The 13,626-nt window shown below is 44.1% G+C and overlaps 1 protein-coding gene across 1 annotated transcript in view; it reads right to left on the bottom strand.

The window, feature by feature from the left end:
* Positions 1-6,404: 6,404 nt before the first annotated feature.
* The window catches only part of PRPH2 (peripherin 2 (retinal degeneration, slow)), an 11,821-nt gene continuing 4,599 nt past the window's right edge, over positions 6,405-13,626 (bottom strand). The window contains exon 3 of the mRNA XM_009330161.1: positions 6,405-7,333. Coding sequence (XP_009328436.1) covers positions 7,097-7,333 — 237 coding nt within the window. The 3' untranslated portion in view covers positions 6,405-7,096. The remainder of the gene's footprint in view (positions 7,334-13,626) is intronic.

Here is a 13,626-nt window from a genome sequence, read left to right as displayed (position 1 = left end):
GCAAACTGGCTTTTGGAAAGGTTTTTTTTTATACCCATTGGGATTCAGCAGTAACTGTGGTGTCGTGTTTTGTCTCAGTATCCTCCTGCTTCTGCCACCTTTCGCCCTCTCCTAGCATGCAAATATTAGATGCCCAAATCTTATATCTTTATGTCTTGATGGAGAGATTTGTCAAACACTCTTCTCTTGGAGAAAAAAGAAGAGGGAGAGCATGAGGAGTTTCTGCAGTGCGCCAGGTGTAGGGAGCTAAGGAATGGCAAGTACTGATCTTCGTCTCCATGACAGCAACGATTAAAGGTTGCTTTTTCATCAGTTTGTGAATATATTTTCACAGTCTCTTTCCAGACAGCATGAGCTCGGAGGTGGAAAGTTTTCCAGCTTGCTCTTTGCGTAGGATCCTGGAAGGAAAGGCAGGCTGGCTAGTCAGCCCCAGGCAGGGTGGGACAGCTGAGCTCAGGTTAGTGATGGCATCTGTGCAGACCGCTGCGGGATGTTTTAGTCACTTATAAAACCAAGGTGTTGATTTGAAATCAACCACGTATTTGAGGAATAATGTGTGGAACATATTTCTGTACTTTACTTTTAACATGGAGGGTGCTAAAGTGTGTTAATAAATCAGAGGAAAGGTTATATAAAAATGACGAAGGCGAGGAGCTCAGCAATATGTTCACTGATATAATTCACTGGTGTCCTCTAGCCAGAGACGCCTGCATAGAAGGGTAACGTTTGCTCCCCGTAAAGACAGCTCCAAGGAGCCTGCGTTTTCTTGCAATGATTGTATCGGTGTCTTTTGGAATGAATGTGCAATTCGGCACAAAGTACACTGGAAGAAGAAAAAAAAATCTGCAGTAATTGTTGGGCATCCATTTAATGCTGTTGAACTAGTCAGGCATCTCATCTGTGTATCTTAAATCTTTCCATGTCAAGCTTTGGTAATTCATAAAACGCTGTAGTAGCTGAAAGCTCAGAAGATTGCGTGAACTCTGAAAAAAAGTACTTTGTGTTGCGTTTTCTTTTTCTGTGTACTCAATGTAGGCTTTAAGCTCCCCTCTATCTCTACTATCAGCTTGAACAGGATGGAGCTGAAAATAAGAAATTTTGAGTGTTTTATTTAATGGAGAGATAAATGCTATGTGATAGCAACGTGTGGCACTTGGAGCATGCAGAAGCACACAGTGTTTAGCTGGGAGGCTAGGGGGTAACTGCTGTTAATATCAACATATGCGAGATATTTAAATAAAACACTTTAGTGTGGGTAGCGTTTCAAATGGTTGGGCGGATGTGGAATAAAAGTTCTGCAGGTGTTGAAGGGTGTCACATCTGTCTAAGACAGCAAACTCAAGAACAAACGCGGTTGCTTCATTGCACTGGAGTGTAACGCGTGCTCAGGGTGGGAAGCCCTGCTCCAGGCACGCCTAGCGAGGTGCACGTGGTTTCCCAGGGCTGCGGTGGTAGTGACTGTAGTGGAAGAAGGATGGGGTTGTTTCCTGCTCTCAGAGCTTCAGGACCCGCTTGTAAGTCTTCACCAGTGGCAGGGACCTAGTTGTGAAATATTTGAGGAGGGTATGTGGCGCTGGGAATGCGTACCTGCATGAGCAGCACGCCTGGTTGAGCGCCAGCTTGCAAAGAGGGAGGGGACAGAAAGTCGTTTTTGTCCCACTGGAGTTGGGGACATGCTGCGGCAGTATTTATTTGAAATCTAGATATACCATTGTGAGTCTCTTCCTGAATAAAATGCTTCCTGAAATGAATTTAATCCATTTTTAACATTACTTAATCTCAAGAATAATCTGAAGTACTCTAAAATTTTAAAAGAACTGGACAAGTAGAGAATAAACGTAAGTTTTAGGACATAATTACACTTAAAATTCTGGAATGAAAACAAGAAATGCTGTCATAATTTACTTAAAATATGCCTACAGCAACATTACAGAACCAATGTTACTTCTGCTCTTGATTAATTTATATAATTAATGAAAGATTCATTCATATGAACTTGTGAATTCACCTTGTCCTTGTTTGTATTTTCCACCTGTGGTTTTTTTCATCTTTAACCTTAGTCTTATTTGTGCCAGAGAAAACGTGTGTAAATGGGAAAACTCACACCCATTTGAAAAAGCGTCTGTCTAAGGCAGAGCTGTGCTACCCTCTGAACAGGTTGCTTGGGCGGTTGGGAAGGAAAAAAAGCAACTCTTAAAAAGAAAAACTTTGCATTTGGGTCTTTTTTCAAGAATTAAACTTTGTTTTCACCCTCTTAGCGAGACTGTCAGTCTGGGGAATCGTGTGCCTCAGACTTACTGCTTTCTGCTTCGCTGCTGGGAGCCAATGCTTTGGTCTCCTCCTTTCATCGCCCCCCCCCCCCCCCCCCCCCCGCTGGCGTCGTGCCTTACTGCGTTTCACGTGCCCAAGTCTCCCCATTTCTGACGTGCGATGCTTGACCCTGTTTTGCCTGGGAACGTGATGTAAAATGCGTGGAGGCTTGGTTGCCTCGTGAAGCGGTGTGACTTCTTCAGACGATAGGCTGCAGGCCTGCCCTTTGGTCCTCGTTTTGCTGAGTTTGCCCACCACGTCCGATTCCCGCGCCACCCTTTGCTCTGGAAAAATTGCCTTTGAGGACAAACTATGGAAATGCACCTCATAATGAACTTAATAGCTGACTCATGTGCATCTCATAATGAACTTAATAGTTGACTTGTGTTTATGAACTATCCTTCTTTTTTAGCAGAAACAGGTTAATCGGGCAAGACTTGTTCTGTGTGTGTTGCTTGAGAAGGGGCCGGTGGGATGGGAGGTGGAAGCCCTGCTCAGCCCTTCCTCTGGCACCGCGCCCGAGGGGGAGGCTGCAAAACGGGGGTGCCTTCCTCGGGGAAGGGTGCTGCAGAGGGAGGTGCCCACAAAGCTGAGCTCCAGGCCAGGGTTTCCTGCAGCTTTCCCACCTCACAAATGTGCTTTGGATCAAAATTCAGTAATACCTGTAAAATGACATGAGATCAGCAAACGCGGGTGCTTGGAGAGAGGTATTTTACTACTTCAGTGTTTCAGTCACTGAACACTATAGGTCTGATAGAATTTAAAAAGAAAAAAAAAGAAGAAAAGGTTTCACGTACGCATTACTTCAGATTTCATTGAGATAGCTGCATTCCTGTTACCAGAAATAAATTTACCTAAACCTTCATCTCCCTGCAAGGGGCTGTTATCACATGGCACCATTCTATTTTTCTGGCCTTATCTCTTAATTAACTAATCTCTAATAATGCTCTTTATTTTTTTTTTTAATAAGCATTTGTGATCCGTCCCCATTTTATGTTGATTATGGTAAGAGCAGTGTTGGGGTTTTTTACAAAACAAACAGGTCAGGTGGAAATAAGCGTTTTGCTGTGGATCCCTTTTTCTTTATATCAGCCTTGAAAACCTTCCCTGACCATGAGTTAGGAAGTGCGTGGTGCCTTCAAGCCCGATATAGCATTCCCATGCTCTTTGCTAAGCTGCACACATGCATTTGGCTGGTATTAGAAAATGTCCAAGCTCGTGTAATGCATGGAGGCTAATCTTATCAATTGTATTAAGGCTACTTAGGAATTAATAGCTTTAAGGGAGCTGTTTATATTTCCTCCTTTAAAGCACTTTAGTGAACATTCTGTGTCCCTTCAAATAAATGTCACCGGTAAAATAGTGCACTTTTTGTCATTTCTTTTAAAAAATAAATGATATTTCTTAAAAGTTGGCACTTCAAAGCCTTGGGCTGGCTCTCTGATCTGGGTACTTGGATTTAAGCCGGTAATCCATATGGAGGTACCTAAAAAGAAGTGGCCTGGTTTGTATGAATTAAGCTCACATCCTTCTGAAGTTTATTAGTTTGAAAATCAGGGCACGGCTCTGGGAGTTGTTGGGTTGCTGCAGGCAGCTTTGACTACGTGAGCTTTACCACTTAAATTTAAAATAACAACAATACTTTCTTTTGAATGTCTGTTGCAAGTTAGATTTAAATGGGGGGAAAAAGAGGTTATACACACAGTTTAGCCCATCCCCAAAGATCCTGAGGATGCTGGTGGCTTCACTTGTTGAGCACTTCTAGAAGCTAAGGCCCGTGAAGATGTTGTAATTCCTATGTACCACAAGAGGATACTACTAAAATGGTCCAGCAAATTCTGATTCTAGATAAAAGGAAAGTGATTTAGGGGTCTGTTTGCACATCCTGAGCTTAGCTGGGCACATGAGAAGAGGAAGGTTTGCTTTCTCTCAGAGCATTATATAGAGGGGGGAAAAGCTTCCTATCTATAGGAATGTATAAAATGGGTCCAAAAAATGAATTCAGAAGCAAAAAGTCAGCAGTAATGCAAATTAAAGAAATCTGTATTAAATTGTATATATTTAAACATTTTCTTTAAAGAGGTCTTTACTTGCAATATAATTTTTAATACCTAGATTTACATTTGCAGGCAGCAGAGAGATCTTTATCTAGCACAGCATTCGCGATGTCACAAGAAAGTATATTTAAGATTGGATGAATTATATATTACATGTAATATTTTACAAAGCAGTCATATTACAATCTTGTAGTAATCATAAGATGTTACAAAGATCTTCATTAACCAGGAGGCTTTATTTTAGACAGCATTAGCATATACACTATTTGTTCTTATTTGTATGAAACCCCGATTCCAGTACTATTCTTCATAAACCTGTCTCAGATGGTCTCTCTACCTGCCTAACACCGAGACACCCTTGCTCTGGGAACTGGCTTCTCCAATGTGGCATTGAAAGAATCATTTGACAATTTGTTATGTTGCTCTAGCAATAGACTGACAAAAAAATAGAGGCGACAAATAATTGGGAGAGTCCTGTCTAAAGCAGTGGCCTTAAGCCAGATTTCTAGGGCAGCAATAAATCTAGATCTCTATGAAAAATCAGTTGTCTAGTCAAGTAACCAGCATAGATCACAGCACACTGAAGCCTCCACAAGGAAAAACTGTAATTAATCCTTGTAATGCAGCTCCTATCCGTATGTCACTCCTCCCAAAAGCTCTTCTCTGATATATGTGACCACATCATGTGCCATCCACAATCCTGTTCTTCTCTAACGGACCAGCTGAGAGGAGCAGCCGGTCGTAGCGATGTCTTACTGAGAAGGAAGGAGTTGGTCTGGTTTGTACGGTTCTGCCATGCAGAGCGTCCCTCAGCAAAGCAATAGATGATAGGCTGTGGTGAATAGCAAGTTGGCTTTTACATTAGCTGCCCTTTTTCTAGTCAGTCTTATGCACAAAAGAACAGAGTTGACTTTTTAATTCATTACTGTAACTAAATTCACTATTGTAACTAAAGTTAAAAGCTTTGACCAGCTTTGAAAAAGTGAAAGGATGCCACAAATACCTGTCAAAATCAAACCTTGCGTGCAGATGGCCTGAAACAGCCTGGCCACCGAGATATAGACTAGGGCTTGATGTACAGACAGATCCCTACCTGTCCCGCTGTGAACTGGTCTGTCCATCCTAGAAGGAGTTTGAACAAGAGCCGGAGGATCTGAGTGCTGCTGGGGCAAGTGCACAAGTGATTAGGAACGAAAACTAATGGGCTGTGCAATGATTAGGCAGCTGCAAACATGGTTTCCTTTGGAGACCGGCCACCAGCCCAGGTGGAAGGGACCTGCTGAGAAAACTCTCCCAGGTACACTGCAGAGAAGTAGAGGTTTTGCACAGCTGGGGTAAAAAATAAGTGTGGTGCCTGGCTCGTAGCTGAGGGACCGAGATGTCTGCAACTGTTTGTGCAGGGGGTTAGGATTTGCGCTCTCGGGTTTCTTTCCCTTTAGCTGAATTTATCTGGCAGCTGCGGATAAACTCCAGATGAGGCTCTGTTCCCTTACTAGAGGCCACGCACTGCAGCAAACGCTTTCTATTTCTTATTCCAACTTTGTATATGAGAACAGGGTCCTCCAGCTATGACAATATGTTTGGAGAGATGCAGCATATGCAAAATGTGCCTTCACTTCGACTTAAAAGATATAGTGAAGGGTACCCTATTGCTGATAAAGAAAAATAAAACTTGTAAAATTTGCACACTGGGGACTGATTTAAACTCACTTTTCCCTGGCCTCAAAGTTTGAGGCTTGATGTATTTGCGGATGAATGGTATCCATTTGCTAGGACCCTGGAAAACATTTAAAGTGTTAGTTCTAAGTAGCCTTTTTTTTTTTTTCTTTCCTTGTCTTAAAAATAGTTGGGCTCGAATATTCTGGAGCAAGCTATGAGATTACATACTTTTTAAAGTGTCCAGAACAGCCGTAACTGGCACATGCTTATAGCATAGATTCCACCCACTACAAGACGAATCTAAGCTTCTGCTTGTTTAAATACAAGGGGAAGCATAAGTCTACAACACACTCACTCAGGCTGAAAAAAACCCTGAGAAACAAAACCCATAAATCTTACCTTAATGTTGTTTTCATGATACTTGTGCTGTTTCATTAAATTACAATTTTTGCTTAGTACATAAATTCTCAGCATAAGTTTGCATTTTGTTCTATGTACGCCTTAAGAATACAGCAGAAAATACCGTTGCTTAGCACATTAACAAAAATCACATTATATGAGAGGTTTGTCAAAATACCTGTATACTAAGTTATATACAATTCTGGAAATCCTTCTTCCTTTGACTTCTAGCGTGTTACTCCCCAGAAAACCAATCTCTTTTTCTTTAAAAGTTGAAGTACGTAAAGTATGCTGATAAAACAACTTGAGCAAAAAACATTAACTTGTCAAATTCCACTTTTAATTGCAAAAAAAGACGGAATGGATCACCCCTTGATGCCAGCAATTTTTTTTTTTTTTAATTTTTTTTTTAAACTAACTGTCCCTGATAAGGGAACACGTGAATATTGCAAGTCCTAGTGGGGTCATTTCCCCCAGAAGTTATGAATATGGTGTACTCGCATTGTGGATAAATGTATTATCCCAAGGTGCACTATGTTGTATACTCCCATATACAAAAAAAATCATGCGTAGAAATGTGTATTCTGATACATAGCTTTTAAAACGTAGATATTCACAAATCTCAGTTTTTTTTATTCCTCTCTGATAAAAAGTCCACATCAATTAGAAGCTCAACTGACCGTTGTGATGGCTGGAGTCTTCGTACCTTCCTCTCCTTCGGCCCCTTCGGCATCTGCTTCCACCTGATTGAACTTACCAATCTTTTTCAAACTCTCCAGCGCGGACTTAAGAGAGTCCTTCAGGCTGTTCTCCAGGATCCAGCCTTCGCTTTCACATTCAGGGTCTTCAGGATTTGCGATGCTTTCCAGAGACGTGTGCAGAAGACGCAAGCCAGCCATCACGGACATCTGTGCCATGCAATGGAAGAGACAGAGAGGGTCAGGCAAACCTTTATACCCTCGTCCATGTCTTCACCATTCTCTGCTGTCAGCAGCCCAAGCTGCCAAAAGCACCAAAAAGATACAGGTCAAGGGCTGCGGGAATCCTCCAAACGAGAGGAGATCCTGAGCAGCCTTCCCCCTTGGACGGCCGGCAGGGCTGGGGAGGAGCTGGCAGGAGGAAAATGTCCCTTCACAAGTAGGAAAGGAGAGGGTGGAGGTCTGAAATCGGGGAGTGCCACAGGAAGCGTGACAGCTGATGAGCAATGAGTGGATGCATCAACTTAGGAAGGAAGTACGTGCCGGCTGCTGCAAAGCAGCAGCTTTGTGTGGCCATGTGCATAAGGGGGCTTTCCACGTACCCCGTCACAGGGTAGGCGCCTCCTGAGAGATTTTAATGAAACCTCTGCTCCGGTGCAGTAGATGTACATAAAGCTGTTTATATGTGCAACAACGTGCTCTATATTAGCAAAATATCTGCTAATATTTTAACTCTAAATATTTTTACTTCACATTGACCTTAATATGTTTGGCAAGTATACTAATCTCATCAAGGAGATATTCATGAATCAGCACCTCTGCGAACAGAGCAGCATTAGGATTTGAGCCATCAGCTTGTCTGCTTCAAATTCTGGTTTTGTTTTTATATAGGTGGGTGCAAATACGGAAACCAAGGCAGGAGGTGATCTGTATCTCTCACTGGTTCATCATCTCACATCTAAAACAAATTTCTATTTCTGATAAAATATTTACAAGTCCCAGCAGCCCTGACTGAGACTCTTTCTACTGTACTAAGCTGGTGTAAGACCCCTGACACCAGCAACACCCCAAACCTGCCTCCGGAGAGGATGTTTTTAGCCAGTCTCCTGCCTTCTGACACCATTCAGAACAATCTGACTTCCACCGTTGTGGTGCTTATGAAGAAAAGTGATTGATCCGTGAGTAGAGAAAGAAAGAAAGAAAAGGCAGCGCCCAGAAGAGCCAGCTTGATGAGGTGGTAGAGCAGGTGGTCAGGATAGGGAAGCAAAAGACTAGTTCAGTCTTTCGTGGGCTAGGTAAAGCTAAGATTGAGACCACTTATTGTTGTTAACGACCTCATAGGATCTGTTCTGTAAGGGAACTATGATGCCTCTGTTATCCTGTCCAAATTCCCAAGGAAGTGACTACCTCTGGTCTTCCTAAACCCTTATGGTTAAAGAGGTCGGCATCCCTGTGTGTTGCTTACCTGGTGGCACAGCTGAGGCCCACGGAGAGCTGCCCCGGACCTGCAACGTGCTGCTCTCTGTTGGGGCTTTTGAACTAGAGGTGGAGGAAGCTTGCAAACTGTCATGCAGCATTACAGCACTGGGTCGCTGGGCAGATTTGCAGTTGGGATTCAGCCACATAGTGTGGCCAATTGCAAAATTCACATCTGGCTTTTGGACTCACGGGACTGCTCAAGCATGTGCTTCTGTGGACTATTCATTAGCCTATCTACCCTGGTCATCCTGCTTGTGTAGGATCAGTGTCTCCAAACTCCTGGAAGACTAAAGGGTAACCATTGGTTACCCTTGAAATGTTCAGATGTTGATGTTTCTTTGCCTTCACTCAAGACCAGAAAGGGAAAAACATTGGTCAAACAAACAAGCTTCATCAAACACTTCCATATCCAAAGGCAAATTTTCACCCTGTTCAACATAGGAACACATGACTTACAACACCTTGGTCCTCAAAGAAGGTTCTAATGGCCCTGAATCTGGAAATAGTCTCATTTTGTTGTGGATCTACCCAATACTATGATGACTTAAATCGGTTAAAAGGCTATTCTATAAAGGTCACAAGAAGTGACAAATCACATCACGCTAGGCTTGGGATTTAAAGCCTTTGACATCTTCCTTTCAACCTGAGCCCCGGTTTTGCTGCTCTCAGTCATGGGACTAATATCTTTCCTATTAATGGCTGTTGCAAGTAAAGTTTAATAGGACTGGACGCAAAAGATGGCCTCCATGTTGCTCTCTGCTTGTGCTACCTCACTGTACGTCAGCAGGAGCTTCTTTTTGTGACTGACTTACTAAGTCCCACTATTTGACAGCAAAATTAGCTGTACTTACACGCTTCCTGGATGGCTCTAAGTCACTAAATATGGTTGTGCTTTAAAAAAGGAAGGTGCTTGTGCAGAACGGAGCAGCTGACCTGCCCTCAGATGAGATTCTGTGACATTTTCTCTCAGTTTAAGACTTCATTTTCTTACAAATCTTGCTCAGAAAGATTTTGGGTCCCTGGGGTCGAGATTTTCTAAAAGCAGTGCAAAATGTTCAGGCTCTTCTCACCTCCTCTGACCTGAGCCTGCCTTCTCTGCCGGATGAGAAGAGAGTCCAGGAAGTTGAAGACAACTATCTGGACAAATTGATAGACAAATTAGTCTATCACCTCCTGTATGATAGCATAGAGCCTTGGACTATCAGTTTTGCTGAAGTAATTTGTGTTGTAATTTATTTATCCAGAAACTTTGATGCAGGCAGCTTTTCAATAGCCCCATCTCTCCATTTGCAAGTCCTGGCCAGGACACTTAAAGCTGCATGCAATGCAGAGATCATATTATCAGCAAAGTTATGGAAGGCAGCTGGATGTGTCTGCTGCCTCAAAAATGTATGTTAATGCCTCAGCACACTTCAGCTTTGTAGAAATACTTTGAGGGACCTAGACAGGCTGGAGAAATGAACTGACAGGAGCCTCATAAAGTTCAACAAGGAGAAATGCAAAGTCCTGCACCAGGGAAGGAACAACCCCATGCACCAGTATATGCTGGGTGGTGACCAGCTGAAAGCAGCTCAGCGGTAAGGGGCCTGGGGGCCCTCGTGGACACAATGTTGAACACGAGCCAGCAATGTGCCCTTGCAGCAGAGAGGGCTAATGGTATCCTGGGCTGCATTAGACAAAGTATTGCCAGCAAGTCAAGGGAGGTGATCCTTTCCCTCTACTCAGCACTGGTGAGGCCACAGTTGGAGTGCTCCATCCAGTTCTGGGCTCCCCAGTAGAAGAGAGATGTGGACATATTGGAGAGAGTCCAATGCAGGGCCACTGAGATGATGAAGGGACTGGAGCACCTCTCCTATGATGAAAGGCTGAGAGAAGTGGGACTGCTCAGCCTGGAGAAGAGAAGGCTCAGGGGCGGTCTCATCAGTGTGTACAAATACCTGAAGGGGGAGTGCAAAGAAGGTGGAGCCAGGCTCTTTTCAGTGGTGCCCAGTGACAGGAGAAGAGGCCATGGGCACAAACATAGGAGCTTCTGTTTGAACATCAGGAAACACTTTTTCACTGTGGGGGTGACTGAGCGCTGGCATATGTTGCCCAGAGAAGTGGTGGAGTCCCCCTCCTTGGAGATATTCGAAAGCTATCTGGACATGGTCCTGTGCAACCAGCTCCATGTGACCCTGCTTGAGCAGGAGGGGTTGGACTAGGCGACCTCCAGAGTCCCTTCCAACCTCAACCAGTCTGTGGCTCTGAGTTGTAGACCTGTGCTTAATCACAATCCAGCAGAGAAGGCCTGGGCATCAGGGTCCCAAAGCTAGCCCAGTCTTGCTGAGTGATGATTTCCCCTACCCAATGGACAAACTGTCGTGAAAACTCTTGTCATTTTACAGCAACTTTAAAGTGGCAGGAAGGACGAGGCTGCAGTGTTTCTCCAGGACTGGGTATGGCTAAGCTGGGCTGGTACATCCCCCTGTACGACGGCATGCTCAGCCCCTCAATCTGCGCTGGCAGAGCAAACTGTGTCCTTCTGGAGGGTCCCTGTTCCCCTACTGCCCGTGGGCTGGTTTTGGAGGTTATTGGGAGTTCACTCCTAGTACTGAATGCATTGGAGAGTTTACTCTCCAGCATGCGATGTGCAATGCACCTCCCGCTCGTGCCTCATCACTCTCCTGGGTTCCCACCTCCTGGAGCTCAGTGCTGGGCTCCCTCTGTGAACCACACGTGAGATGAATTTCAGGGTCTCAGCCATCGCAGTAGCTGTGACCTATCGAGAGCCACGTGTTTATACAGGTGAAGGACCTGGAGCATCTCAGGAACCAGCTGCTGCCCTCCCTTCCTTTTGAAATGCTCTATTCAGGGCACCCTTGAACCCCCATTTCCTCTTCGCTGGCTGAGGCAGGTCAAGAAGACAGCCAGGCTTGCTCTGCTTGACCTTCTGCAGTGAAGCCCATCTGTTTGCCAGGGTTTAGCCTGAGGCGGCTTAGCTAGAGCAGGGTGTGATCTTTTTTTGCCACCCTCGTGACTGGTTGTCACTCCTGGGAATCCTACAGCTTTTGCTAGTAAAAGCAGCATGTGGATAATAATGTATTTCCAGAAAATATGACATGCTGCATTTTTTTCAAATAGAACTTTTAATACTTCAAAATAGGTTCATTCTTCCTTGCACCTAATATAGAAACATTAAACCTAAATGGTGTTCCCTGAGGTCCCTACACCCGTTTGGCACATTACGTTTTCCTACAGCTCGAAATAACAGCTGCAATGAGCGTTTCCCTCCATGTTCTGTCCCACTTCCCACAGGTCAATACCACCAGCCCAGCTGGAAGAGTCCTGCACCCGCCCCCAGAAGGGCTTCGCTGGGGAGGCGCCGTGGCCGTGCTGCTGGCCTGAGTTTACAGCGGCTCCAGGTGCAAAGCAAACCAGGGCGCTCCTTTGCTTTTGAGCTTTTCTGTAACTTCTCAGCAAGCCGGTCCAAGGGAAAATGACAAGCGCAGAGCCAGCACCCTAACTCCCCGCTGGGTCGCACCCTGGTCAGTCCGAAATCTTACCTTGGCCAGGAGTCGGGACCTCTGCTGCGCTCCTACTCAGTATAAAATTGTTTCCTACTCTGACTGCAATTTAAAGAAAGTGGTTATATTTCAAGGGAGGCTAAATTAATGTCTGCTTCCTGCTTTGCTTCCTCCCTTCAAAGTTTGCCTTAAAAGCGGAGGGAGTTTGAGACCCGAATCTGGACCCTTTATGGTAGAATATCAGGCAAGTCATAAATATTCAGGAGGGCCAATTAATGTAACACAAGATTGTGATATTTCTTTGAAGCTTTGCCCTGAGAGTCCTCCGATTACCTGAGAAAAATCTCACCTTTTATTTTGAAAAAGACAAAGAAAAGAGAAGATCGTATTTTTCATTACATTACAGATTGAAAATACTACTCGGGTGTACCTTGAAGAGTTAGAAATAAAATACTGTATTTTTATCGCTGCTATTAATGTTAACGTACCACTGTCATTAACCTCCTACAAGTCAGCAGAGGTATGTTACAGGTTCCTAGTCATGATTTTTCACAGCTGGCATTAGTATTTCTGTGCATTTTTCCCCTGAGTTTTTGAATTTCCTTCTGATTTTCATATACAGCTGACATTCCCCTCTCTTCAAAAACTCTTCATTTGAATTTGGGCTGAAACACGAGCTTCTCTTTCTTTTCTTACCAGAATAACAGTGCTACAAGGAGGTAGTACCTTTCTCAGCCATGCAGAGTAGTTATTTAGTAACTTTATGATATTTTTTTCAGTTCACAGATTATTTGGGTAGGTGTTTATTTTCTAAAAAGCATCTTCATTCCTGGAAGGGTGTTGCCCCGTGCTTGTATCAAAATATAATGCATCTTTTTTTAATTTGCATTTATCTAAATTTTAAAAAAGCTGCCTGAATCATTTAAAATAGTCAATGACATTTGCAGCAGCATTTCAAGGGTTAGAAAGAGTCTGCTGCACTCCGTGTCACACAGTGAGCTGCACCCTCCCCGTTTGCCATCCCGTCCTGCCCTACCTCTGCATCCCGCGCCTCATGCGCCAGCCCTCGTGCCACTGCCAGCCCAAGCTGCCTGCGTATTAGTATTGATTAAACAGCCCGGCTAGAAAATTGGCTATCTCCCAGAGGCAGAAGGACGTGTTTTCCTTGCATCGAATGAACAGTATTTTAGCAGCAAGGCTGCACTTCAGGTTATGGTGCCCACAAACACCTGCACTGGGCGGTATCCGCACCTGTTTGCATACGCATGGTGGTTTTGGGAAGCAGAATAAAATAAAATTAATCCATCTGCTTCACCTAAACCACTTCTTGTGACCAAAACCATTGATGGAGCTGATGAAGGACCTTAAACCAAATGCTGCCCTGGAACTGGACACTGCGCATGGCTCTTCTAGGTCTTATTTTCATCAGCACGTAAACCCCTTAATTGCACTTTCTGTCCCACAAATTACTGCCATCTCTTTCTGATGTGCTGCTTTGTGTACTTTTCATTCCCCACTAAT

Source organism: Pygoscelis adeliae, unplaced genomic scaffold (assembly GCF_000699105.1).
Source record: "Pygoscelis adeliae isolate BGI_AS28 unplaced genomic scaffold, ASM69910v1 Scaffold308, whole genome shotgun sequence".
Taxonomy (NCBI): domain Eukaryota; kingdom Metazoa; phylum Chordata; class Aves; order Sphenisciformes; family Spheniscidae; genus Pygoscelis; species Pygoscelis adeliae.
This window is presented reverse-complemented; position numbering and strand designations above follow the sequence as displayed.